Here is a 24,055-nt window from a genome sequence, read left to right on the forward strand (position 1 = left end):
ACAGGTCAGGGGCTATTCGCTGCCAATGCTGGAGTTCCTCAGAGATGTGGATGAGGCTAAGAGGATGGCAGGGCAGACAGTGAAAGCTCTCCAGAATACAGTTTGCCACTTGGAACAAGAAGAAGTGGTCACAGTTGTGCTTTTGCAATGTCCCCAACCAGCTCTGCTACTCTTCAATGGTGAGAAAGAAAGGACCCACTTTCCTGCTAGGGTTGCATTTGGCAAAACGTGAAGGTGCCTGGAAAAACTTAAACTTGGTACCATCAGCCTCCTGCGTGAAATGTACTGCATCCTGCTTCTCATGCAGGTACAAGGGTCCTGACATGTTCAAGGCATGTGGAGACACAGAGACTGGTTGGGGTGGATATAGTATATGCGAATGACCAGTCACAAGTAGGTCTGGCCAAAAGAAGGGATGGTGGGGATTAATATAACTCAGAATCTGTGAAAATAATATGCGTGGCATAGATCCTCTACATCAGATATGTTCAGAGCCCAACTGCTTTCAATGGAGCTCCATGTGAGCTGAAAGGTTTGCCCTGGTGCATCTGATTGAAGGATTGGGTCCTTTGTTTATGGGGGCAGTGTAAGATTTAACATTGCCATAGCTATTTGAAGTTTTTTTGGATTTCAGAACGACCCAGGTTTTGTTTATTTTTAATCTTTCATTTTCTCTTGTGTGTCCGTAAATGAAGATAGTGTGTTAAATCAGTGGGGTGAACGTGTCACCTGATTAGTAAAATAAAGGAGTGAGTGGTGCAGGACTAGCTAACAATGGATCCTGCAGAGACAGCCCTGCCTCATTCCATGTGGACCTGACAATTTAGGTGCATTCACTAGGTAGCTATGTTAGTGATACACACCAGTACAGTGCACCTCACCTTCACTTCAAACACTGCTGAAGAGTCATAGCACATGACATGTCCGATCCAAGGCTAGAAAACCACGTCTCCTGATTGCACAAGCAGCAGCTAAGCCAGTAGGATGCAGTGCCTGCTAGACACCTCACTGAACCTCTGTGTCCTACATAGCCATCTTTTGTAACAAAGTTTTGCATTTACAGAGCACTTTTTCATCCTAAGATCTCAACACACCTTACAAAGGTGGTTAAGCATTAGTAGCCCGTTTTACACTTGACTTAAGTACAGAGACTTGAAGCAATCTGTATGAGAGGTACTGTGGTCTAGTGAGAAAAGAAATGGTTTTACCATTTCAGAGTGCTGGGGGAGGAGCGTCTATATTCTGGGGTCCACTAAAAGCCTCCTTTGGCAACTTGTTTAAACTCTGTTATTCTCATTTGGAAAATGGCCCTGTAGAGGATGCGGAAGGAGGGGTAACTTTACTAGTTCTTTTCACTTTTTAAAAGAAAAATATTGCTTGTGGCCATGATTTTTTCCTCTGTTGCCTTCACTGTCAGAAGCAGGTATAATTTTGAAATAATGGCCACTTCATAGACGTTTGACTATTTTTGGCCTTGAAAACTGCCTTGTGTATCACATTTTGTGATGCAATGTTACTTGCTTGGGCAGACAGAATGGAAACTTGCAAACATTTTAAAAAGGAGTAATTTTAAAGTCTTTTAATCTTAACAAATGCTCAGTCAATTCACTAAATTTAAAGAAAGTCAATGAGACTTAATCATTAAAAATTGAAAGCTTAATAATGTATCTTTTTTTGGTACAAAAATCAGCCTTTCAATGGGACCCTAGTTGCAACTCCTTGTCCGCCTGCTAAGCTGCAACAAGCTGATATGCGCAATCCCTCTCCAACAGAAGTCAATGAAAAATGCCTGTTGTCATCCATGAAAACAGGACTGGGCCTATTACTCAGACTGACATCCATGGGAGCAAGATCAGGCTGCATGATCCACATAAAACACTGTCACTAACTTTGCTTAATTACACTTTCTTCAACAAAGTGGGTGCATGAATTTTCAGGGGAATTTAACTATATGGAAAGTTTGAAAGGGTAGTAACAAGCTGTTTTTCAGCTAGACAAAAGAAATGTTCGCCAAAAATCAGAATTTCAAAGCATGGTGATTTTTTAAAATGACTGATTCAAACACACCTTTATTAATTTTGTTTAAGGTTTGCACAAGCGTTCGCCTTCATGTTGAGCATAAATACAACAACTCTCAGGCCACACAAACTTTCCAAGCAAGAGCTATAGAAGTGATAAGAGGGCTTTTTAATGGAAGCCAAATTATAGAGAGACTAATGTCTCTCCATAGTAAAGAAACTTTGTGTGTGTGTGTGTGTGTGTGTGTGTGTGTTCATGCTGATAAAAAATGTACACAGCTTCTGTATGTCTCATTAATCAGGGCTTGAAAACATCAGTTCTTGGCAACCTGAGATAGACATCTAAACCACATTCATCAGCCTTCCACAATTTACTTTTCCTTACTTCCCTTAGCTTTGAGTGACATGGAAAATGTGGTTTCACAATCTAATAACGTATTTGGCCCAGTTGGTTTCACTGAGCTAGAATTTGTGAACTGCATTTAAGAAAACCCCTCACTGATTCATTTCTTTGATATTTTCTTGTCTTATCATATTCCTTTCCTAATTTCTAAGACTAAAATCTGCAAATATTAAGGAGGGAGGTGGGGATGAGAGTGTCTAGCTCTTAGACTTTGGATGGAAAGATGGCAGCTTTGGTTAATCCATCCTCTTGCACACCAGAATCTAGACAAAAGACCCAGAACAACCCATGCCTAAAGCTTCCATTATGGCTTTAAAATTAGCATGGTCCTATGGAGGAAAGACACATATTAAAGCATTAGTAAAAAGATAATTGTGATCATAGTAACAGGGCACATTGACTGCAGGCAGCTGTTGGTGGTGGATTCCCTGCTACTTTCAAGCCCAGATGTTTAGAGGAGAGGAAGGTCCTTTTGGCTGCTACTGACTATTTCAGTGCCTGATGGTGCTTGATGCCCTGAAATAGGAGAGAAACTTATAGCAGAGGCTCACAACGAAGTACCAGATGTTGCGAGCCATCTGCGACCTTGCAATGAAAATGCGCCAGATGATCACAAGGAGGGTGGTGTTGAATGCATACTGGATGTTCCTTAGCCTGACAAATAAAAGAGAAGCACATTAAGAAAAATTACTTAAAACAATACCCTGAGATGCAGCCTTAACATCTTTGGATCAAACTTAAAGAGGAATTTCTGCACTGCAGAACACTTTTAAAGTGATCTTATTTATAAAATGGAATGATGTGGCCCTCCTGCCTTTTCTGTTTATTAGCAAGGATACTGGTGCCTGAACAGGTGTCTCCTTTGTGTCCCAAAGCCACTGCCTCCTACATGACCCTGCATAGAAATTATAATGCAATGAATGCAGTGACGTGATAGATTCAGCTACACCAGCATGCCCCAGATTTCTTTGATTCCATGCATTCTGATTCCAGACCCGAACTGAGACTGAATTAACATTGGTGGTCGATTGCCTAGGGATGGACTAAGAGATGTCCTATTGTCCATGTTTTACTCTGGTGTGTCAGCAACTTTTAATAACATCAACAATGAGATTTTGGTGACTGGCTTATGGAACGTTTACAGGGATTTACAAAATGCTCCTTCAGTGGGTTTGTTCCTCCCTCGCTGCGACATCTCAGACAGGTAATGTCGGGCAATGGTTCATCCTCCCCAATGGTCCACTTTCAGGGTCTTGCAGTGTTCTGCTCCCCCCCCCAAACCCTATTTATTGCGAATGTCAAGCCATTTGGGGAAATTGTGAGATGATTTAGGCTAAACTGTTATCATTATGCTGATTATATTAATCTCTGTTTCTACTTTTTGTCAAACACAGATTCTACAATTCTACACATTTCTTACTTTCCCAGTGTCTGGCCAAGATGAGGATCAGGACAAAAGCAAACTAGCTGTGACCTAGCTTGGTCAAGATTGCTTGGTCTTCTGTGTGTGCGCGCTATGTTTTGATATTTTGGCTTGTACTGGTAGTGATGGAGTTTATGCTACATTTGGGTTACTATGTAGTTTATATGTTCCTGATTTATTATAGAAGCACTTAGAAACTAGGAATATAAATCTTTAAAAATTACTCAACAAACTCGTGATTCATTTGTGACACCCCAGAAATGGCAACAGCCTGTCTTACACTTGTAGTTTCACAGCAGCCAGTGTTTTCCAGAGTGCAAAGTGCTGTTCCTTGAAAGGCATAACACTGGTCCTCCAGAAGTACCTCTGTCCCTGTTTGCATGTTCTTTGGCACTTCTGAGTATTTGGTCTGGAGGAGATGAGCAGGGCTTACACTTTTTTTTAATTGGAAAAAAGGAGCCCAAGATCTTTAATTTAGAATGTTTTAGAACTTTATAGCTTCTAGTTCCAAAATATCAAATCCAACTTTGAAGCCTCTATTTTATTTGGGAATGGGAGACAGGGAGTGAGGGTAAAATCTCCCCAATCTCCAGTACAAGTGTATTTCTAGATTCTATTTTAAAGTTTTACACAACCCCTGGAAATTGTCATCGACCTTTAGGAGTTTCCCAAAATCCAAAGCTGCCTCTCGCGCCTTTCTTTTTTCCTGTCCTAAATGAACCTTTGGAACTTCTGCAGCAATAGATCTGTAACCCCTCTCTGCCTCTTTAGGGGTAGGGGTGTGTGTGTGACTAATAACTCACTGGTGAGGAGGACTGACTACTTCCATGACAGTATCATGTGCTGCTGCTGCACTATGAGGCCTGTCCAACCCCCCTTTTTTTCCCACAAGACGGGCAAGGAAATATTAAGCCAGATTCTGAGCTGATGTAAATAGGGAGCTATGTCATTTTTATCTCACATGAGATCATTCTCAACTTGACACAGGTTCTATTCACCTGTCCTCGTCCCAGGAATCGTATCATTCAATTTAAAACAGAAACCCCTGCCTTAAAAACCCTTAGATACAGCTATCCAAGGCAGCTGGGGGCCGTTACCACATTTGACCATGTATGGCTTACTTTCGTAAGTGCTGCTTTGCTGCAGGAATCCCAGACATGTCCTCATTCAGCAAATATTTCTTCGCTCCTATGCAGTAATTTTCAATGTATTCCGACCAATGCAGCTGACGCACATCAAAGTTGAATAACTGGAATTAAAGAAAAGGAAAGTTAATTAAATGCCACAGTCCGATTTGCAGTAAGAGTAAAGCTGTACAACTTCATGCTGTGATCTTGAACTGAGCTCCACTCGGAACAAAGCCTAAAGATTTCCGAACCACAAGATTCAATGAAGAAATGTACAATGAAAAAATATGACTCCAACTCTATCATACTACTGTTCGTTAGAGTCACCTGGCTCTGCTTTCAACTCACAACACTCTGACCTTAAAAAACTAGTTATTTCCTGTCAACTGTCTTGCATGTGGTTATCTGTAAATGTAGAGTCACTACAAAAAACCAAACCATCTTGCTAGAACAGAGACTGCATATTGAGAATACATCAGAAAAATGTCCCAGTTCACTGGTGTCATACTGGGATTATATTTTTAGTGAAAATAAATGGACCAGACACTGAATCAACAGGTCCCTCTGTGTCAGTAATTCAGCTGGGCAGAGCTACATTTTTTCTCAGTATCTATAGCTCCAGAAATCCAAGAAATTGTTTAATTCAGTTGTTTGACATCAGTTTGTCAGATTGCATTGCTAATGACATTTAGTTTCATAGATCAAGATTTTAAATGGAAAAGGTGTCAGCAATGCTCTCAGGGGATTGTAGGTCTAACAGAGCGAAGAAACAGCTTAACCAAATACGAATAAAGAGGAAGTGCTTTCTTTGCAGAGAGAACTGTTAACTATGAAGCAGGGTTTTATGAATGAATAAGAAGATGGCTGATGTGACTCCACAGAAACATTTTCAAGGAAGATATGCAGAAAAGAACTCTTCACTCTCAAGACCACCCAACCCTTTCAGCTTGGTGCAAGAGCACTGGCATCAGCATGGCTGTGAGCTAGAAGAGAATTCTGGGTATGGCCACAGAAAACAGGAAGGTTACCTAGCTGGATTCACAGTGTAGAGGTTCCATGACTTGTGAGGCTTTGTACTACATCTCCTACACTGGGGATCTGCCTGAGTATTTCACAAGGAACTAGACCAATTTTATTCGACCACTGAGTCCCCATCTCTCTGCAAGTATATGATACAGCCCCACAGGTACTTTGAAACTCATCCTAGGTCTGCTCATTGTATTCCTTCAGCCCTGTTGCTGATCTTTCCCTCACTGCCCCACTCATGTGCAGAATTACTTAAAACCAGCAAAGAGTACATTAGATTTTGACATCCTGCAGTTATTGCTCTACAGCTGCTCAAATCTAACAAGAACTTGTTCATACTGTATGTTTTCTCTGGCTAAGACACTGTACTATTTTCTAAAATAATGTACTTACGGCCCTGTCCAACTCCCATTGACATCATTGGAAAGAAGAGGTTACTGACCTGTAACTGGAGGTTCTTCAAGATATGTGGTTCCTATTTGTATTCCAAACATGAGTGCCATGTGCTGGATCTGAAAGATTTTTGCAGAAGTGTTCATTGACCCGCACTTGCATGAGTCACCTCATGTCTCAAGCGAGGTTATATTAGGTTGTGCGGGTCAACGCCTCTTCAGTCACACTCTTACCACTGAGTAGATCAGTCTGAAGCAAAGGGGAAGGAGGACAGGTATTGGAATACAAATAGGGACCACACATCTCAAAGAACCTCCAGTTACAGGCAGAGGCGACATATGGGCAGCTGGCACACAGGGTCATGTGTCCCTCCAGAAATGCTGCTTGGCTTGTACTGAGCATGCTCACATGGACTGAGCAGACTCAGTAACATCCGCTGAAGCCACTGCCCTCACTCTGTCCCCCCACTATCAGCAGGTTCAGGTTGTCTCTGGACAGGTAAGTAACATCTTTTCCTTCGAGTTGTGGTCCCTAAATGTATTCCAAATGTATCGAGTATCGAGCAGCGATCAGCACGGAGATGGGTGCCAAGATGCAAGAGGTAGGCACAGGCTGCAATATGGCACGGTCCACTGCAGCGTCTTCAGCCGTCTCTTGGGTGATGGTGTAATGGATGGTGAAGGTATGTACTGAATACCACATCGCTGCCCGACAGATGTCCTGCCAGGAGACATCTGCGAGGGAGCTGGATGTGGCTGCTTGTGCCTGCACCGAGTGCACAGTAATTCAGTCAGGTGGTGAGATGTTGGAAAGTGTGTAGCATTCTCAGATGCAGCTGGATACCCATTTTGAGATTCATTGGGAGGGGAGGGCTTGGCACTGGAATCAGTCATCAATGGAAATTAACAGTCTTGTTGACACACGAAAGGCATAAGTTCTGTGGAGGTAGAATGCTAGCGCATGGCAGACGTTGAGGGAATGGAGGGTCTTGTCTGCAGGGGAGACGTGGTGGATCGATTGGTTGAGGTGGAACTGTGAGACCACCTTCGGGAGGAACGTGAGATGTAGTCACAAGGAAACCGTGTCTCTATGAAATACAGTGAAAGTGTGGGGATAGGGGGGACAGCCATCATGGCAGCTAGTTTGCTGACCTGCGGAGCCAAAGTGATGGCCACGAGGGAGATTACTGTCATGGAGAGACATGAGAGGGTGCACGTTACCATTGGGTTGAAGGGTGGAGAGGACAAGATTAAGGTTCCCCAGGGTTGTGGGTTTTAGTACTGGCGGGAAGTATTGAGAAGACCTTTCATGAAGTGAACAGTGGTGGGGTTAGTAAACACCAAGTTGCCATCTTCAATGCTTGGTCCATTCCTTCTTTGTTGCATTGTAGAAGAAGAACATCCTCCTAAACAAAACTGAAGGCTCATATGAGTCTAATTAACAAAACTGGGGGGAAATACATTATTTCTCTTTCTTTCAAGGAAGCGTTTTTAATGCTGACCATCCTTGGAAGATGCTATTCAAAGGCTCACCCATAACTCAAATATAATAGGCTGGAAGACTAGAGGTAAACAGAACTGTGATTGAGAATATGAGCAGTTTAGCAACAGGTATACTTACTCTCCTGTCCTCTGGACTGAGCTGGGCCATTAACATGTTCATATTTTCTGAAGACCACTCCCAGGACTGACAGGTGAAATATTCCAGAAGCATCATAGACTTGTGCAGCCGATTGAAGATCTTCATCATCCTGGAACAGTGCAGAGGTGTGGGAACCGTGCAGAGCCACAGCAACACATATAATGAAATAAGGAGAACTTGCTCTTATCTGAAAATTGGAGTTTCATGCAGGGTTCTCCTACTTCACATAATAGGTTTCTCCATGGAGATTAATGCCTTAGTTGCTTTTGCTAGTTATTGTGAATCTGAGTTTTGGGACTCAGCCATCCAGCAGCCTCCTCTTTTGTTCAGCAGGCTGATAACTTCCTTAGCAAGTATATAGCAATTCCAACTGAGGCCCGGATCCTGTAGCTGGCTCCTCAGGGACAGACCCTGGTTCCTGAGAAGATCACTGCTGACTTCAGTGAGACTCAGCATGAGCGTGAGGCTGTACCTACACAGAGCCAGTTGCAGGACCATGGCCTAATTTACTAGTTTGAACTAAACAACAGTAACAAACGGACTAATTCCTGGGTAGGTCTGCCAATTGGGGAATCCATTACACAATGTCAGTTTTTTCAGATATGTACATTTCCTTTCTTTCTTAGTGCTTCCTCACTGTGGATAATAGTCTACACATAACATAGGTCCTGGATATCTTACAGACCCCCTGTCTCCTTGTGTACTATTGCAGCAGTTTTGAACAGTTCTGGTGCTCTAAATGATGTCCCCTTTCTTAAATGGGAAGGTCCTGGTGGCAGAGCACTCTGAGTGAAGGATTCTTGACATCTGTAAAAATCACACAACCATAGCTGCTGTGAGTCTGGTAGCTATCTCTCAGAGTTCCTTTTCAGGAGGAAGGATTCATAGATTCCTTGGCCAGAAGAAGGGCCCATTGTGATCATCTAGTCTGACCTCCTGCATAAAAAACAGGCAATAGAACTTCCCCAAAATAATTCTTAGAGCATATCTTTTAGAAAAAAACATCCAATCTTGATTTAAAAATGGTCAACAATGGAGAATCTCTCACAATCCTTGGTAAGTTGTTCCAGTTGTTAATTACTCTCACTGTTAAAAAAATCTATGCCTTATTTCCAGTCTGAATTTATCTAGCTTCAACTTCCAGCCATTGGATTGTGTTATACCTTCCTTGGCTAACTGAAGAGCCCATTATTTAATATTGGTTCCCTGTGTAGATATTTATAGACTAATCACCCCTTAACCTTCTCCTGGTTAAGCCAAATAGATCGACCTCCTTGAGTCTATCACTAGAAGACATGTTTTCTAATCCTTTAATCATTTTCATAGCTCTTCTCTGAAACCTCTCCAACTTATCAACATCCTTCTTGAATTGTGGACACCAGAACTGGATGCAGTATTCCATCAGTGGTCACACCAGTGCCAAATACAGAGGTAAAATAACCTTTCTATTGCTACTTGAGCTCCCCCTTGCTTATGCATCCAAGGACTGCATTACTTCTTTTGGCCACTGCATCACACTGGGAGCTCATGTTCAGCTGATTATTCACCACAACCCCCAAATCTTTTTCAGAGTCACTGTTTCCCAAGATAGAGTCCCCCATCATGTAAATATGGCCTTTGTTCTTTGGCCTCTCTGTAGAAGATGCTAAGAAGGGTACCAACAGTGAGGCTGGGTTTTGGGGACACCTGTCCACAGGGAGTTGAACACTGACCACTAAATCCTTCCACACAAGCCACCAAACAGCTGACAGAGAGTAACAATTCAACCCAGATTAACTCTGGCTGGCACCTGGAAAGTGAATGCATGTTGATGGCTAAGAAGTTAGGACTGAGTGTTTGTGGGGGAAGATTATGGGTGCATGCCACAGCTGGTAAGGGGGAATCTGAATCATCTGGGCACTTGCTGGGGAGCAGGAGACCAGCAGAAGATGTAGCATCAGGGATAGAGGAGAAGGCAACATGATGCTGTGTGAAGGAAAGGAACTACTTGAAGGTGTGAAAGTTGGAAGAGGCATCTGAGGGACAATGAGAGAATTCAAGATGACGTGATGGAGGAAGGTTTGGATTTAGACATTGCAATGGGTGGTGGGAAGGAAGTCAAGGCTATATGTAACATCGACAGATCCTAGTCGTCAGCAGGTGGGATCGAACCTGGACCTCTGGAGCTTAGCGCATGATCCTCTACTGCATGAGCTAAAAGCCATATGACCCTTAGCTAAGGTTGTAGAGCAGACTCATTAATCTGTGTCTCTCTCTCTCTAAGTTGTCTCAGTATCACTAGATGGGACAGAACACCACACCCAGGAGGCATTTGCATATGCCTATGCACTTACATATGCACTTGTCTGAGGTGAAGAGGAGGGGTAAGGAGAGAGTTTGGCAGCTGGGGCAGGCTCAGCTGAATACTCAATGGACTCTTAAATGCAAGGCTGTGTCCTGTTTGCCCAGCTGAGAGATCTGGGAGGTACTTCTCATCATTTGAAATTAAAATTTAGGATTATAGCTGACATTTCTGAAGGAATGTCTTACGGCCTGTATTATGTAGGGCATCAAACTAGATAATCACAGTGGTCCCTTCTGGCTTTATAATTTATGAACTTAGTGGCAACAATCTTGCTGAAAGGGGCCATCATTTGTAACACCAGCAATAACTATATTTAGCACTTATTACTGTTATTTATTTGCATTACAGTGCCTAGAGCAGTGGTGGGCAACCTGCAGCCCACGGGCCGCACGCAGCCCATCAGGGTAATCTGCTGGCAGGCCACCAGTTTGTTTACATTTGCACGGCTGCCCATAGCTCCCAGTGGCCGCGGTTCGCCTTTCCTGGCCAAGTGGAGCTGCGGGAAGCAGTGGCCAGCACGTCCCTGCAGCCCACGCCACTTCCCGCAGCTCCCATTGGCTGGGAACGGTGAACTGGGAGCCATGGGTGGCCATGCAAATGTAAACAAACTGTCTGGCGGCCTGCCAGTGGATTACCCTGATGGACTGCAGGTTGCCCACCACTGGCTTAGAGGCTTTTGCACTGCTCTAATTTATGCCCAGTTTTCTATGGTTCCTCGGGGCCATTCCTGAAGTTGGGGATAACTATGGCTCTAGGTGTATGGCCCATTTCCTTCAGCCATGTCAGGGGGTAGGGTAACATCACAGCTGCGATAGCAGCTCTATGCCATCCAGGAATTTCCCTACAGATGGCTGCTTAAACCAGCTATATGCTGCCTGAGTGGGCCAAAGCAGCTGGCCTGGTCCACTGTTTCTTTTGTGATTGTTAAACAAGCAATAAAGCAGGAAAGAAGCTGTTATACTATTTACACAGGGGTCCCCCACACAAGGGTCCTGGATGCCTTCATTTTGCTTAGCCACACCGTTGCCAATGCTCAGAAATCATCTGTAAGTGTAAATGTTCTTTTTAAATACAGTTCAGAGCTTATGAACACTCAGAAACACACATTACACTTTTCCAACTGTCAGACTGTTGTATGCGGGTTGTCACCTGCTGGACGTGTCACTGACCTACAGGTCAAAATAACTGTGTGGTAACACTCTGAACATTGCAAAGCCTGAGTCTTTATGCATTGACACAATTTCACGATAGACTGAAGTAACAACAGGATATCGCAGTGATCAAAAGCTTGTGTATGCATGGCAACAAGGCCAGGTTTAAGCACAGACAAAAAAAGTAAAGGACTGAGGCACCACCCTTTTGTCTACCCACACTTGCTGTTCAATGCTTGACCTGATTCCTCTTCGTGGGGTTCTGGTAGTGGGACCAGAGGGAGAGGCCACTCCTGACCTGCTGGCAGCTTGGGAAACCACAAATTGTGAGACCAACTCCATGGAGCTGAGTCTGATTGAAAATCTAAGACTCTCCCAGGAAAGCTGTGAGAGCTGGGAACCGTGTGCTGGGCTGAGCAAATGGGGTTCAGTTCTTTCTTCTTGAGTAAATGGCCAAGAGTAGTACTGGAGAAAGGAAGACAACCAAGAACTTTAAAGCGAGTGCAGATACTGTGGAGCTGATTTTCTCAGGACATGTTAGAGCCCTTCTCCTCTGATATTTTTAGGTATGATAATATATGGAGTAGCGCAACTTCTCACCTGGGCTTTCTTCCTGTTAACCTCAAGTAGAAGTCGTAGAGCATGGCTGGAGCCTTATGACTGACAGCTATCCAGTACTGGTTTATCAGGTGGTTTGAGGTTGTCTGAGCCCTGGGTATTCTGAAGGCCTGCTCAAGGGGGTTCCTTTTGAATGTGGATATGACATAGTATCCTGTAAGATAACAGAGAACAGATATTTTGAATTAGACATGCATCGCTTTTAGAACAGGCTGCCATGAGCATATCAATGTGCTCAGATCTATTAATATTACCAGGTAATAAGGTCGTAGGGAAATAGCTGGATTATATGATTTACATTTTGTCAGAGGAGAAAGATGGCTGGTTCATGCTGATTAATTCATATCCTATACATATGTAAAAAGAAGTGGTGGTGTTATAGATATAAAAATCAACAATGAGAGCCCACTAATCGGGACTTTACATATTTCCCAACTCGTGCACGGCCTTTGTTATATTTATCACAAATGTATGTTGGATGTAGTCTCTGTCTTTTCCACTGTCCTTAAAAATAGAGGATGACAAGATAAGCTGGCCCAAAATTTGATCAGTTTTATATTTATACATTTTTAACAACATAAATCTCTTTGCAAAAATCCCCGTCATTCATTATGATTTGAGGGACTGGTCCTACTCCATGGCAGTCTCGCCATCAAGGGGGAAGGATTCAGGTCTATATGCAGTCTTCATATCAGGATTGGATGTCTCTCTGAAATATATGCTTTAGTCAAACACAAATTATTGGGCTGAATAGAGGAGCAAATGGATTACATTCTTTGGCATGTATTGTACAGAAGGTCAGATAAAATAATCTAATGAACCTTCTGGCCCTAAACATCTATGAATCTGGGCTGCTAGTTATTTAAAACAAATGCTTAACTAAAACCTAATGGCAACACTTATGAGCAACTCTGCCATAATGAAACAACATATGATGGAGGAAACATTTCAAGAGGGAGCCAGTTTCAGCTTCAAACTTTCAACAACAGTGAATTCTAATTCTACTCTCAAATCGAGTGGTGTAAATCCAGGGGAACGCCATGAATGTCAGTGGTGACTCCAGATTTACTCTCATATAACTCAGAGCAAAATTTGACCTACTGACTTTAAACTATGATTGTATTTCTTAAGAGAAGAGAACTTCAATAATTTTCAAAAAAGTGCCAGTACGTGTATTGTGTTGTACTGAGAAGAAACAATGAGCAGATCTCTATCATCTATGCATTGTATAGGCTAAAAAATCCTCCTCACATTCCTTCAGAGCAGAATTGGTTCAGGGTAACTAACTGCAATCATCATCTGCACCACGGACTTTTGTGGGATTTGTTGTCTATGTAACAACGAAGTTAATTCCGTTGTAGTCATAATCTATGGTGCCTGAGAAATGAGACTAAAATGGCAACCTCTGTATTCATATCACATACTAAGGGTATGTCTACACTTAAAATGCTACAATGGTACAGCTACAGTGTGGCAGCTGTGCCACTGTAGTGCATCAGTATGGGCCACTACCTACGCCAGCAGGAAGGGTTCTCCTGTCCGCGCAGGTAACCCATGTCTCCAAGAGGCAGTAGCTAGGGCAACAGAAGAATTCTTCCATCCACCTAGTGCTATCTACACTGAGGGTTAGGTCAGCTTAACTATGATGCTCAGAGATGTGGATTTTTCACAACTCTGAGTGATGTAGTTAAGCCAATTTAATTGTGTAATGTACACTAGCCCTAAGAAACAAAATACTTAGGGCTGATCCTCTGACCTGCTATATGAGGGAATCCCCAGGTAGCACAGAGTCACTGTAATGTCACCGCTCCTGACCCTTGGGACCAGAGGCAGCTGCCTATACCTCCAAAAAAATTTACTTCTCGATGGGAACCACATGGAACTGTGTTCCTGTTGTTGCTTTATTCACTTGGCTTATGTCACAAATAGAAATCCAAATCAAAATGCTGACAGTCACAAATTACGTCTAGACCATCCTCATACCGGATGATTCCAGACTTAGTGACTGGACAGTCCTCTGCTAGGTATCGTATGGTCTGTTCATCACTGTGCTATTCCTACTTAAGCATATGTAGGAATGTAGTCTGTGACTGGGAAGATGCCAGTTAGATTTTGCTAGGTGGAGGAGTCAGACACAACATTAAAAAAAAAACCAAAGAGTACAGTATAATTTTAGCTTGAGATCAGTGTTGTCTGTCTTTGTTTCCAACATGCTACAAGGAGCTTAATGGCTAAAGTCCAATGTTCCTCAAACTTGTTTTGCAACTGTCTAATCAGAGCTAGTATTCCTTTTATTTTGTAATTCTATAGTTCACTTGGGGGCCACAGAGTAGAGATGCTCTTGTTGTGGAGATGCTTCTCTTTACCATATATTCATTCACTGAGAAAAGTAAAAGGTGGAAGTGAGAGATAAATAGTATTACATAATCAAAAAGAAAACTGCAAAAGCATGGGAAATTAGTCTGGTAGAAAAATGTAGAGTGAGGCTATTGTTTTTTTCTTTACAGCATTCCATACGTATCCAGAAGCTAACACGATAAGTGGCCATATACATTCAGTACAGCTCCCTTGGGTAATTAGGGAAAATAAATCACAAGCCTTGGCTCCAAAAAAGCACAGGTTTGTGCCTTATCAACTGAAAGACCAGCTCCACTAGCTCATCCAGTCAAGGAAGCCCTAATACACATAAACATGTTTGATACAGCATAGCAGAGGTGCACATACACAAAAGCTAGCACCCCAGCTCTGCAGTACCAAGGTCCATAATGACAATCTGCCGAAAGTCCTATGGATTCTAGACAGCTGGAATTTTAAAATTGGCTCTTCCTCCTTGTTATCATTCTGCACATTTGGATCTGATGCACTTGACCTTTGAAGTAATGCGGGAGTGCACTTTGCCTACCACTTTGAGCCAGACATATGATGATATTACAGACTCCAGTAAATAGGCTCTTAACATGCTTTCTTTAAAGAATTTCCAGTTTGCTTACTGCTCTGGCATCTCAGCCCATTACATACCAAATGAGCATCAATTAAAGTCATGACACACAGAGGGTGGGGGGAGTAAAATGCCTCATATCTGACAAAGCTATGGCCAAACAGATGAGGTCTGACAATAATGCTGAGTTAGCTAACTTGGGCTTTGACAAAACAAGTCCATTGAGAATACCTGCTTGACCCCAGAAATTCAATTCTAGTGACTCTCAGCAGAACTGCTTCATTTAAAACCAGCTGTGATTACGGTGCATGGAGAATGAGATAGTTTCTAACGACAATCAGATCTCAAGTTACATAGATCTTTAATGACTACAACCATCACCTTATATTGCACTCAGAGGCACACTGTAAACCAGTGCAGTGCATGGAACACAGGTGCCCAAATTAACCCAATCCACTAGGCAGGCAAGTTGCCACATTCAACACTAGCTGAAGCATCCATGTGGTTTTCAAGAGTGGCTCCAAATAGAGAACACTGCCCTTAGCTCACTTGGAACTAAACATGCATGACTGTGGCAAGGTCTATATCAGCAAGGAAATACCTCAACCTCTGAGCTAAATACAGATTAAAAAAAATAATATGAGCTATTGCAGTTACTGGTGAGTCCAAGATGTACCCTGAGACTGCCAAATCTCTGGTAAGGGAATGACCTGATCCTCTGACAGATGGAGTACTCACAACCCTCACTAATTCAAACCAAAACAATTTTAAGTGAACACACTTGTACACACACTTCTTCAGTTTTCACCTATAAACAGGCATCATTTTATTACAATATTTCCAAGTCACCAACATTGACAGTAAGTAAACAACAAGCAAATTAATAGTCCTAGTTAATTATGTCTGTTTTCTCCTGGCTTTGATGGAGGTGGAGAGATATGCAGGAGGGGTTGGGGCTGATGTGTTCTTTCCATAGGCTATGTAGCTTGGCAGGTAACACACTGTAGGAATAATTTCATTCTTTATTTTCCCTGCTTTTGTGGATTTACATTAGGGAGAGTCTCACCTGGGCAGCGTAAACTAGCTGGGTTAACATTAATGATGTTTTGTGGAGAAATTTGAATTAAGCTTCAGAGAATTTAGCATTTTCATCTTGGTCCTTCACTAAACACTAACCACAGGATGACAAAACTCCTTCTGATGACATAGTTTAAAAATCTTTAAAGAGAGGGTTTTAAGGTTGAGGAGGAATTGACACCAGTTCTACTCTGAAAAGTGGCAATGTGAAAAGGGCACCTTCTCACTCAGCAGGCCTGTTTCTTGAGTGTATTCAGAGTCATTTCTGCTTACTTTAGAGTCAAAAATAAACATTTAAAGCCTTTTACCTCAGTTAGTCCTGCAGAGCCAGAACAGCTAGGACAGACGGCTCAGGCTTCTGTTTGTTTGTCTGCATTGACAAGACAATTGTTTACTATATTTAGACCTGGGGAAATCCTTTATTTTCAAGTGGATTTGCCCACATGTAACTGAGGGGATAATTTGAAAACAAATGAGCTACCTCCTGTAACCTAGTGCCTGATTTATCTTGCAGAACCTTGTGATGAAACCCAAGAAGGAAAACACCCACCTTACCTCTCAGAATCCAGGTGATAGTGATGATAACAATACAATGTGGCACCTCTTGAACATGGGAGTAAAGTGGTAAATAGAGCTCATCAGGCCCAATCACAGGAGTACTTCTTCTGAACAGCTTTATCATCAACATACAATGAATTCTTTTATTGTGGAAACCAAATGGGTTCTATGGTATTTACAAATGTGGGGAACCTTATTCTTTGTACTTCAGACAAGGGCAGCTAAACTTGACCATAATTACCTCTGTGAATTTTCCTGAACACACTTGGGCTATTCAAAATCTACATTTGGCCATTTGTTCCTCCATTGAATGCTAGCAAATATAGTTCCATGTTTCAGGCATGCATCAAGCTCCAGATTCCTGTCTTGCTATCTTTCCCTCTCCATTAATCCCACCTTGGAATTATTACAAGGGTGGGAGGGTGGGTTGGGAAGAGAAGAGTTTTAGTATAATTTGACTAGTTATTAAAAAAAAAAATCTTGCCAAGTAGTGGAGACTGAAAATTCGGGATATAAACCAACCCTGGGGAACAGAAGGCTGTGTCTGGGTGTCGCGCTGAAGGCAGCGTCCAGGCCGTCTCTTTGCTAATTACAGTGTCAAGCATGTTGGTGCTCAGCAAATAATCATAAGAGAGATGCTTACCCCATAAATGAATCTGTGGATCAGGTGGGAAATCCTATGAACTCTGTCCCTTCTCCCCTAAAGGAGAATTTTTTAATAAGGCTCTTTAAGTCCTGAACAGTGTTCAAGTTTCAGAGTTTATTTAACCTCTCCCTTTCCTAATGGAAACTCACAAGTGTTACTTGTCACTTATTTAGTCCTCCATCCGCTACTCTTGCTATCTTTGGCTGTGATAAAAAAAAGACAAATAATTGTTATATTTATAAAATACAGCCATTGTCATTTCAAATCACATATCATACATGGAATTTGGGCAATTCAGCAAAGCCTCCTCTGTGTTAACTAATTAAGGCTTCTAGCAAAACAGCTGCAGCATGCTGCAGTGTTTTTCTTCTTGATGTGGAAATCATGTTCAACAAATGGCAGAGGAGACACAAGAGAAAATGCTGAAAAGCAGGAGGCAGACATCACCCTTGTATTGTATTAGTAAACACCTGAGATGGCTGTGAGACCTACATGAAAATCTCAATGAAGGGAGGTTCGGTGACTGGCGGAAAATACAAAGGCATTCTGCACAATTGGCATAACTGGTGCTGTGGCCAATTTATGATTGAAACCACCTTATTCTATCTGGTAGCTTAATTCCTGCCTTTAACTTCTTTCTCTCAAGACTTACACTGGGGAGACCATAGCCCTTATTTCACTGAGGTGGCTGCATTGATATCTGTACTATGTGTACTAGCCTCTGTGTGCCTAGGCATGTTGCTCTTTCAGAAGTGCTCAGTACTCACAACTGGGGTCAGATTAAGCAGCTAGATTTTCAAAAGAGGTTTGCATGCTGAGCGCTTCTGAGAATCTGAACCTTATTTACATGCATAAATGGGAGGGAGTTGAGCTCTTTTGAAAATCAGCCCCAACAGTTCAAAATCCCAAATCAGTATAAGAGTATTATAGCTCTCAGTACAACAAGGCCATTATGTAGATAAGTACACGTATATCGCTATATGTGATGGATGTAAAATGCGGGACATATAAGGACACTGGTATAAAAAGCATCAAAAGAGACCGTTAATTTTGAGAGTATTTTCTCTAACCTTGTACACCAATTCTGTGGTAAATAATGTCTAGTAATAAGTGTCCAAGCACTAGGTTTGTGTGGAAAAGAGGTAAATCTGGGCCTAAAACAAATTCAAGTAAATTTCAAAATGAAAAGTTGGTTCAAATCAAAAAATCAAAATGTTTTATTTTGAAAATATCAAATTGAAATATTTTGACTTTTTCAGAATTTTTTTCAGTGTTTTTCAACTGAAGTAATTCAACACGGATTCATTAAACATTTCAGCTGACCCAAATCTGCAGTTTTCAGAAATAAAAAAAACCCCAACCCACATGCAAACAAACAAAAATAAAACCCACCCACACGTTTTGGCAATTTGGCCAAAAAATTTCATCCAGCACTCATCATAATGGATGTGTACAAGAGGCCATATTAAAATTGTTCAGGGCAGGCAAAGAACCCTGAGCACAAATAAGACCCCAATAGATTTGCTAAAATGACACCAGGACAGCCTTCCTCAAAAAAGGAAGAAGCAAGTTCTAGAAGTCCATTTAGAATTTCAGTGGGTCAGAATCAGAACTCAGTCTGCCCATCTCAGTTCATCAAGGGAAAACTGGATGGCTTGAAATTCATTAATATTCACACAGTGAAAACCATATTGAGGCCTGTTTTAAATAACTGCTTTTGACTAGAAGTTTCAGAACATACTGAGTATGCTGCAGCTAGCAAGATTAACCCACTTTGATTTTATTGGCCAGACCTAAATTGCAGCAAAGCAGAACAAATTGCTTTGAGATTACTTCAGGCTAATGCTTAGCTGTCGGGCACAGACTTTGTAACAATAAGAATAAATAATAACAATAATAGAAAAGAGACACAAATATACTTTCAATGGCATGTTGTTATTTGGAAAAGGAATAAAATAATTTAAGTAATTGGAAAATCTGACATTTAGGGCTTGTCTACACATGGAAATTTAGTGAAATACATATTCCAGAATAATTATTACCCTATTTTGGTATAAGTCCCCATTTATGAACACTTATTTCAGAATAAGAGTGTCCAGACAGGGGCTTACACTGAAATAACTATTTCAAAATAGCTATTTCAGTAAATTTCCAACTGTAGACAAGCCCTTAGAATCAACCAAGGGAGTACGGGAAGTAGAAGAGAACTAAAGAAAGATTAACGTTTTAGAGAAAACATGTTTTAGCCTAAATTCTTCCATCTGCTATTCCACTGCAAATCCACTGTAACTCCATTAATTTCTGTATATTTGTATGTGTGTTGAACAGAATTTGGTCCAAAGCAGGGGAAAAAACATTTAGAAATAGTTTCTCAGTGTAAATTGGCACAGATCCATTGGGGTCACCGGAGTTATGCCAGTTTATGTCTGATGAGGGGCTGGCCATTACTTTCACAGCCATGCTGAATAGCCAAATTCATCCTTGATTTCACCAGAGTTCTTCCAGGGATAAATTTGGCCCTGGAGGCTTGTTTGACACTCCTTGCAGCTCATTCATTCTTATGAACTATTTCAACTGCTTGGTGAAAAGAAAATATAACTCATAAAAGAAACATGCAACTGGTCTCAAGAAAGAAATCCCAATAGAATCATACAGTCTACAGTCACTCCCATTTAATACTTAAATGTAAGGGACTCCCTATTTCCACAGCAAAATGACACATCAGAGACAGTGAAATTAGTTAAGGCATTGCTCCTATTACGAGGCTAATCTCTTATCACGATCTGGCTCCTTACAAAGAGCCAAATTCTTCTCCCATGCAATCTCACTGACTGTAGTGGCATTTTATATCCCGGGACGCTTTATACCAGGGGAAGTGTTATATTAAAAGATGAAAACAGCTAAACTGAAAGATAAAAGAAAACACTGGATAATGTGGATACACTAAAACTTACCGGAATCAGCCACTCAAAGGGTCAGCAAATCATTGCTTGACTGGTCCAAATTTCTTTGATTGAAAGTTGAGCAACATTTTACTGGATACCACATGAGCATAGTTCAAAAAAAGATCCTTTAAAAAGGGGATGCTAATTACAGATGTCCATGTGTGCAGAGTTTACTGCACATTTAATAATGAACTGTTTAAATTTATCAGTAATTTGTTTCCTTAGTGTAGGATGTAATATGTAGAATGTATGTTTTAGGTGTTGGGACATATGAAAAGATGCCTGCTTTTCTGGCAAGGAAAGAGAACAGCAAGGTAAAAAGCTGAGCCAGCAAGCTGATCAGGTAAACAACAGGGTCAGCGTCCAGTCAGGTAAACAACTGAGTTAGCAAATTAATCTTAGTGCTAGGCAGAAAAAGTGCTTACACAATATATAATAGTTTTGTAACAATATATTTAAGGCACATCTGAATGTGGGTGTGTGCTTGCATTTAACCTATGCTGTGCCCTGTTTTGGTGGACCGATCACGCACTGAAGCAATGAATAAATGACACACATTTTCAACTCAGGAGTCTGTCTGTGAACCTGACCGTTCTGGGTAGCAGGGAAAAGAACCAGTCAACAGTTTGGTGCCATGACTGGGAGTGGAGCCCACGATGGTCGGCGAGTACACAGTCCTGTGGGGAATTTTGAAGGTCTATAGTGGGGTCTGGTTGGGATAAAGTAAAGGGTCATAACTGGGCTTTGCTATATGGACTTGGTTATCTTTGTGGAAGTTTGGGTCAGTGACAAGGGAGGTCCCTATGACACTGATCCCCAGAAAACCGGGGCCTGGGAGGAGATTCAGACGTCCCGTAAGGTAATCATGCTAGATCTGAAAGTGAAGGAAGGACAGAAGAAAGTCTGCATTATACAGTGATTAATGAAAGGAATTAATGTGTTATAGGAGCAGTGTGTACTCAGGAGGTTGAACTTCAGACACTGCCCCCTGAGCTTGAGGGGGATGGCGATAAAGGAGAAGCTTTTAAAATACATGCAGTAATGGCTAATCAAGGCTTCCACCAAACAGCTAATGATTGTGATAGCATACAACAGGAATGGGATGAATTGTTGAACAAGGTAGCAAACCTTAGAGACCAACTGGCTCAATGCCAGCAAGGGGATCCTCTGGTTCCCAAGGATCCGCCTTTCTCATGTCCCTCCCTCACTACTTTGCCCAAACCTCAGCCCCTCCTTCTCATGTCCCTCCAGCTTATCTGGCTGCCCCTATGATTCAAAAATCTGAGATGGACAGTAATCACATTTGCACCACCCTGGATGATAAATTGTTGCCAGCAGGGGAATTTCAGTCTCCATAGAAAAATCCAGGTCCCATCCCAAGGGATGACTGGAATAAGTTTTGTCAGTGGCTTTGCATGGCTGCGGACATCATGAAGGACAGCAATTTAAATGATAAAGATTGGAACCAGGTGTTGAAAGGTGTATTAGGAGGTTTATACACACGAATTGCTGGATGTGTAAACACTGGCCAGCTACAAAGGAGATTAAGTGAAATTTTGTTTGGTAGTCCATCATCTACAAGTGACATGAGTAGGTTACTTCTTTGCCTGGGGAAAGCCCCACAGAGGTAGGGGAAAGGGCTCTGAATTATGGAATTTGGGCCATGGACCGTATGATTGAGTGGGAAGGAACTCCAAAGAGCATACTGAATCATTAATAGGACTACCAGATGAGTGTCCATGGCAATCCTACAGTTTTCACACCAGCCCCATGATTATGAGGAAACTATTACCCATGCTGAAGCATGGTCGGGGGAAAGAGAGGAGATAGTCCTACCCATAAATGAGGTGAGGGTGTTTCAAGCTGAGGCCAGGAGAGGCACTGGTGCATGGAAAAGAGGAAGGGGATGAAGAAGAGGAAGCGTGGGTAGAAAGAGGGATAAGAGAATGGATTTCTTTCAGGCAGTTGCAGGAAGAAAAGAAGGTTCTGGAGTGTCAGGTAAAAGAATTAGAGGATAAGGCTGGAAGCCCAGCCCCACAATAGAGGGGGCCATGCCCTGAGGCCACTGCACTACAGGTTTGCCCTATTAAATTAGATAAATGGGGGTAGCCTCATGTTCAAACATATATTGAAGGGCAGCAGGAAATAATATTAGTAGATAGTGGAGCAGCAATTTGCATGACACACAAAGTTAGGGAAGGAACGGCCCAAAGGAAGATACAGGGGATTATGGGGGTAAAAGAACAAGTCACTGTTAACACTGGGATTTTAATACAAATGGGAAACTTACAAGTATAGGCTACCATGGTAGTAAATGCTAAGGAAAAGATACTGTCAGCAGCAGTACTTGGAGCCTACAATCTTTTAATAGATCTGGCTAACCTGTGTGTCTGGCACCACCCGCAGGAGTGGGGGGCGGGGGGGGGGAAGAACACAATGATAACTAGTATCCCACCAGGTCTGAATGTGGTTACACATTACCAGCCTGTAAACAGAATGGAAGTTACAGAGTTAAAAGCTCTTGCTGCTGTGTGGGCAGAGCACAAGACAGACTGTGGAAGAACAAGTTTTATAGCTAGGATAGAGGGACTTGATCCCCCCCCACAAAAGCACTATGCTGTGCCCTGGAAGGCTGTTGTAGATGTAACAGAGAAAGTGCAGCAGCTGCCGCATCGGGGTGTCTAAGGGAAATTCGGTCTACCTGTTATGCACCTGTATGGCCAGTAGAGAAGCCTAGTGGCAAATGGAGGCTAACTATAGATTATAAAGCCTGGAATGACTGTGCAATAGGGGGAGCTAATGTAGTCGCGGCATATCCACAAATGATTGCTAAAATACATCCAGATACAAACTGGTTCTCAGAGGTAGATATGGCAAATGGCTTTTTGTCAATACCACTGACAGAGGAACAGCAATATAAAACTGCCTTCACTTGCTAGGGGATGCAATATGGATAGTTTTACCACAAGTATATAAAGATTCACCTGCCATTTTTCACAAATGCATGAAAGATTTTGGGGGATCTTGGAAATCATAAATTAATCATTCAGTAGGTAGATGATATCTTAGTCCAGGGAAGGAGTAAGGAGGAACATGATGAGTTGTTGACAAAAGTGCTAACCTAACTCATGAAAGGGGGCCTTAAAATTAATCCAGATTAAGATCCAGATCCATCAAAGTACAGTTAATTTCCTAGGAGTAACATCCTAGGAAAAGATGGGAGAAGTGTTAACACGTTTAGGGTGGCCCTAATTGAAAAACTCCCTTTTCCACAAGACAAAAGGAGTTTATGGTCATTTTTAGGATTGATTGGATTCTGCAGGGATTTCATTCTTAAGTATGTTGAAGTGGCAAAACCCCTACATGAATTAGTAAAAGCTAAAGTTTTGGAATGGGAGGAGGAACTTAGGGATTCTTTCTGCAAACTAAAAGAAGGTCTAGAGAGTACCCCTACACTGGTAGTGCCAAATTCGGAGAAAACTTACTCTTTCTGGATAATGGTGGGGGATGGTAGTCTTGGGGCTGTAGTCACACAGTTTATGGGACAGAAGGGAGACCAGTGGCTTTTGCGTCACAGTTGTTGCGAAGTGTGGAGTTAAAATACTCAGTGTGTGAAAAGGTGGTTTTGTGTGCATATTGGGCACTGATGAAGTTTAAATATCTTACAGGAGGTCAGCAAATAATTCTACATACCCATCATACCTCCCTGAAATTATATACTAATAAACTGCCTCTGGGGAATGTTAG

At 42.0% G+C, this 24,055-nt stretch overlaps 1 protein-coding gene across 1 annotated transcript in view; it reads right to left on the bottom strand.

Moving 5' to 3' along the window:
* Positions 1–2,793: 2,793 nt before the first annotated feature.
* FAR2 (fatty acyl-CoA reductase 2) overlaps positions 2,794–24,055 on the bottom strand; it is a 217,974-nt gene continuing 196,712 nt past the window's right edge. The window contains exons 10-13 of the mRNA XM_077807419.1: positions 12,127–12,298; positions 8,011–8,140; positions 4,966–5,093; positions 2,794–3,075 (exon numbers count right to left, since the gene is read on the bottom strand). Coding sequence (XP_077663545.1) covers positions 2,913–3,075; positions 4,966–5,093; positions 8,011–8,140; positions 12,127–12,298 — 593 coding nt within the window. The 3' untranslated portion in view covers positions 2,794–2,912. The remainder of the gene's footprint in view (positions 3,076–4,965; positions 5,094–8,010; positions 8,141–12,126; positions 12,299–24,055) is intronic.

Source organism: Eretmochelys imbricata, chromosome 1 (genome assembly GCF_965152235.1).
Source record: "Eretmochelys imbricata isolate rEreImb1 chromosome 1, rEreImb1.hap1, whole genome shotgun sequence".
NCBI lineage: Eukaryota > Metazoa > Chordata > Testudines > Cheloniidae > Eretmochelys > Eretmochelys imbricata.